The sequence below is a fragment of the Babylonia areolata genome, chromosome 26, assembly GCF_041734735.1.
Source record: "Babylonia areolata isolate BAREFJ2019XMU chromosome 26, ASM4173473v1, whole genome shotgun sequence".
In the NCBI taxonomy this organism is placed as follows: Eukaryota; Metazoa; Mollusca; class Gastropoda; order Neogastropoda; family Buccinidae; genus Babylonia; species Babylonia areolata.
In genome coordinates this window covers 44951993-44957183 of record NC_134901.1, presented here as the reverse complement: position 1 = coordinate 44957183, position 5191 = coordinate 44951993, and the positions used below count along the sequence as shown (strand labels likewise).

At 39.4% G+C, this 5191-nt stretch overlaps 1 protein-coding gene across 1 annotated transcript; it reads right to left on the bottom strand.

Moving 5' to 3' along the window:
• Positions 1–341: 341 nt before the first annotated feature.
• LOC143300469 (cytochrome b-c1 complex subunit Rieske, mitochondrial-like) lies at positions 342–4438 on the bottom strand. The gene is made up of 4 exons (XM_076614175.1): positions 4170–4438; positions 3493–3636; positions 2522–2824; positions 342–1190 (listed from the first exon to the last, which is right to left on the bottom strand). Exons 1-4 carry the CDS (start codon positions 4363–4365, stop codon positions 1027–1029), a joined length of 807 nt encoding a protein of 268 aa, XP_076470290.1. The 5' UTR covers positions 4366–4438; the 3' UTR covers positions 342–1026.
• Positions 4439–5191: the final 753 nt, after the last annotated feature.

Below are 5191 nucleotides of genomic sequence, written 5' to 3'. Positions count from 1 at the left end.
GACCTCAAAACTTACAATTCACAAATAAAATTAAAGGCTATCCAAGTGTGTGTGTATATGTGTGTGTTAGCAAGTTAGCAAGTGTACGTGTGTTTCAGTGTTCAAAGCTTGGTGCACTTCATTACAAATTTTCATGAATACTTTTTCTTTTCCAAATATGAATACTTGTGAGAGGTAGACTAAATGTAAAATACACTGCTACTATATATCAAAATTCTTCAAGACATTCACACACATCTTTACCACCACAGACACATGTCATGCATCTATCTCTCAAACAGTTATCATACACACATTTGTTTCTCTCTCAAACACACGCAAAAAATATGTACAGAGGCAGGTTCAGCATGAATAAAAACAGCTTGCTTTATTTATTTTAACTGCTTGTTCACCATGAAGATGGGTCTTCACAATATAAACGTCCCATGATCACTCATCTATTTCTTTTATTGTCCTCTTCAAGTTAGTGTCGGACATGGCACATAAAACCTAGTGTCTAATACCTATTCAAATGTTTGCTTAAGATTACTAATCTTCATCTTACTCCTATTTTCTCTATACAATGAGAATGACAAGGTAACTGACAACAAAAAAAAAAAAAAAAAAAGGAAAAAAAGAATAACAGCAATCACTTTCAAGCTTAAATTTAAGAAAGCTGTACAGTTTAGATTAAAATAACAAATAAATAAATAAAAATCACAAGAAAGCAGAATACAAAACAACTGATAAAGAAACCTCAATTCTGCACTCACCTACCATTACTCTCCTCATCCATATTCCTTCCCTTTTAAGAAAAGAAAACTAATTTCAAGTAAATATATAATGTGAAAAAAAACCCAAAACAAATCAATAAACAAATAAAGCAGACAAGAACCGGGTACACTCACTCTCAAAACCTGTTTCTAGTCTGTCAAATACCGCGTGCAGCAGCTCACTGGGTCCCAGAATCAAATCCACACTGTCACTTCCCACTTGCTTCAAGACGTCATCTATTTCCCATGAAAACTAGTCACCCAGTGCCTGTGCCTATCCCACCACCAGCAGACCATCCTCAGGGAAGGAATACTCTGGTATCTCCAGGTTGAGAGGTGCTGGCCCCTTGCGGATTCTGCCAGAGGCGTCGTAGTGAGAACCGTGACACGGGCAGTAGTAGCCGCCATAGTCCCCAACGTTAGCCAGAGGGACACACCCTGTTGACCAAGTATACATACAACAGTGAGTCATGAAAAACGCTGGTTAGAGAGAAGAAACACACCACCCATCCTTGCTTCCCATGAAGTTTTTTTTCTCTCTGCTCCTGGAATCGGTTGGGGCTAGGTGGTTGAAGCTGAAACTGGACTGGATTGGGCTGGGTCATCAGTTTGTAACTTTGTTTGTACAAAAGAAAAATATTTATCCATATACAGGAATCTTTTTCTGACAATACTTCTCTTATTTTTTAACTCTCTCAGTCAACAATATAATCCATTTTTACCTTTCACTGCTTATGTAGGTGATGTTCAACTTCCAAAAGCAGCTTTTATAACAAGCTCAAATGCATGCATACACACCCTATGCACACCAACCTGTGAATGCTACAACACACACACACACACCTAAATAATAATGCAAACTGACACTCACACCTCCCTGACATTGACAAAGAATGTGTGGTTTTTACAATAAAGGTTAACACTGACCTGTTTTACATGGATTCAAGTACTGCATACTACCTACATACAAGCATGAAAACACACACACACACATCCAGTTCATTACATCACACACAACCTCCTTCCAACCCACTTCCCACCCCTCCTTTTTTACCCCCTATGTAATATCACACATACACACACACACACACACACATACACACACACACACACAGAGCAGAAGTTCAAGAAACTAACATGGTATGCAGAATGGATGAAGTGAGTTATGAGATTTATTTAGTTATTACTAACATTAGGTGGGGTAAAAACGGTCATACATGTAAAAGCCCACTCATGTACATACGAGTGAACATGGGAGTTGCAACCCATGAACGAAAAAGAAGAAGATGATTTTGTTATCAAACTGAACAGTTAAATGGTGGTGTATCCACATGACAGACTGAGAAGAGCAGTTTGTTCCATACCACTACTGCCCACTGCTACTGGACCAAGAAAAGACAAGGAGCAAAGACCTTGTGATAAAAAAAAACCCACAAGACATCCATACAGAAACTGATGAAGACGTCCATACAAACATAAATGTGTGCAGGTTTAGAAAAGAGAAGGAGCGATGACTTTGTGATAAACAAAAAAAGATGTCCATACAGAAACTGATGAAGATGTCCATACAAACATAAATGTGTGCAGGTTTAGAAAATAGAAGGAGCGATGACCTTGTTATCTCAAAAAGATGTCAATTCATAAACTGATGACGACATCCACACACACCTAAATGTGTGCAGGTGAAAGTAAGAGAAGGAGCGAAGACCTTGTGATCAAAACAAAAAAAAGACATCCATACAGAAACTGATGAAGACGGCCATACCAACCTAAATGTGTGCAGATTCCCAGCAGCACCAACCACTTTGGATCCTTCACACGATCGGCATCCGTCTCCTGGTGCCGAAGCTGACTGACATCCACCCCCTGCTCCGCCTCGATCTCCTCCGCTGTGCGGTGACGCACGAACAAAGGCTTTCCACGCCACTTGAAGGTCATGTTCTTGCCTTCCGGGATCTCACTCAGCTTAATCTCAATCTTGGCCATGGCCAAAACATCAGCTGTGGCAGACAGGCTGGCAACAAACTCATTCACCACAGTTTTTGCTGCATAGGCACCAGCTACAGAGCCCCCTGTGGAGAGAGAATACAATGTAGTTTACATGAGGAAACAGGGCGCAGAGTTAAAATACTGATGACACTCTCTGCAAAGACACATGTATCATTGTATGCCTACTTTACACACACTCCCATAAGAGATAGACAACATCCTGGCAAATGTATATGTAAAATATGAATAGATATAAGTGATGAAATATATATATATATGTGTAATAAAGGAGGCAGAGAAAAATACCCAGGCATTCTTAGTTTCATAAATGTGTACATATACACATATATGTGTGCGTGAACTTAAAAAAAAAAAAAGAAAGAAAAAAGATGCATACATGTTGTTGATTTTTTTTTTCTATATTATTAATGAATCACAACCACTTTCACTTTTAGTTTCACTATCATGTCAAATAATCACCCTGTTGAATACAGTAAAACTACCCACACCTTATCTTAAGCATTACAGAAAATCTCCTGAAATTCTTAAGCTGAGTGGAAAATGTTTTTGATTGTTACCAACTAATTATAGTTTCTGTCTCCAGGCCTACAGCATAGCACTGCTTACATTAACACATGTATATATACTTTAAGGTACTTCATCAGATATACTTCAAAAGGAACTTGCAATTTTTAAATATATTTTTTCTTAAAATCATCGTCTATATATCATTATATGACTATAGCCTTACCTCCAACCACCATGTAGGTGAAGGCTCGGCGACCACCATACGAAGGATCTGATGAAGCATGGTTGTCCTTGGTTCCGTCACGTCGATAGTAAGAAAAGTCAGGGATTTGAACGTCCGAGTGGGCAAAGCGCACCTGGGATGGAGCTACACACACACACACACAAACACATGCATGTAAATGCTGTAAACATTAGCTATTACTTTACCCAAGACTGAGCAGATGCACATACACATTCATGAATAATATACTCAGTGATAGTCACACACACACACACACACACACACACACACACACACACACACACACACACTCACTCACTCATGGGTGCGATTTTCTTCTCTTTTTTCTCCTTTTCCTTTCTTCTACTTTTTCCTTGGCAAAGAATGTGTTCCTGACGAACGTGTATAGTCCACGGATGAAGTCTGCAGAGCTAACCGGGTATTTCAAGTTTTTATCCACAGATGAACATATGGCATACACATGTTGGAACAACAACTATAACACCAACACACACACACACACATACACACACGCTTATATCACTTGGAATGAAAAGACATAAAATTGAACACAACACACATAAATATGTATAATAAAGGCTTTCCAGACTAAGAGAGGTGAAACAGACGAGTTGAACACATGAAAACTTTGTACATGAAAACAAAATTATACTCACAGCCGAGAGAATACGAAACACGATCAGCTCCTGTTGGGGTCAACTTTGACAAAGAGTAACTGGTTTGGGCGAGTTTTTGTGGTGCGACGAATATTTTCTCAAGATTGTTGAGAGACACTTTTCCTACTGGCTTCGCTGCGTTTGCCACAACTTGATTCACCGCATAGATAAACGATGGTTTCGGTACGGACAACATTTTGAGTTGCTGACTTCTCTCTCACCTCCACAGGACACGTACGGAAGTTGTCGAAGGGCATTAACAGCAGATCGGCGTTTGGCTGTCGCAAAAAGAAAAAAAAATGCTTAAAATCATAATCTATAGTTGAAATTATGTAGAATTCAACATACTTTATAATCTATGATTGAAATGATGTAGAATTTAACATACTTTACAAAGAACAATCATTTGAGTTATTTCTCTGATGCAACAACAGAGAGCACACCACTGCTACTATTTTACGACATAAATACAAATGAGGGCGCGAGCGCACGAAGCAGATGAACGCCACCAAGAGACAGTGATATTGGAAGTCGAGCATATTTTCTGTGATTTCTTCAAGCAAATTTAACATATCTGTAAATTCATTTTTCTTTGTTTCGTAAAATTACTGGTTGGCTACAGTCTTCTCTGTGTTACTTGTCGTTTCTCCCATTCTCTCTGGCCTTGACTACTGTAACTCTATTGTCTGGTTTGCCCGCTTCATTCATGCAGTCCCTTCAACACATACAAAACTCTGCTGCCCGACTCGTTCTCAGTAGGAAAAGATCTGAGCACATTACTCCCTCTTTTGCAACATCTCCAGTTGCTACCTGTCTCACACAGAATAAAGTACAAGATCAGCACTCTATGTTACAAATGTATTCACAAATCTGCCCCTTCCTATCTGTGGCTGCCTTCACCTCTACACTCCACCTCGCTCTCTGCGATCGGCTTCGGATCCAATCTGCTTACGCATACCCAGATTCAAACACTCAACTGTTGGCCGCCGTTCTTTCTCTGTCTCTCAGTGGACCTCGCAATT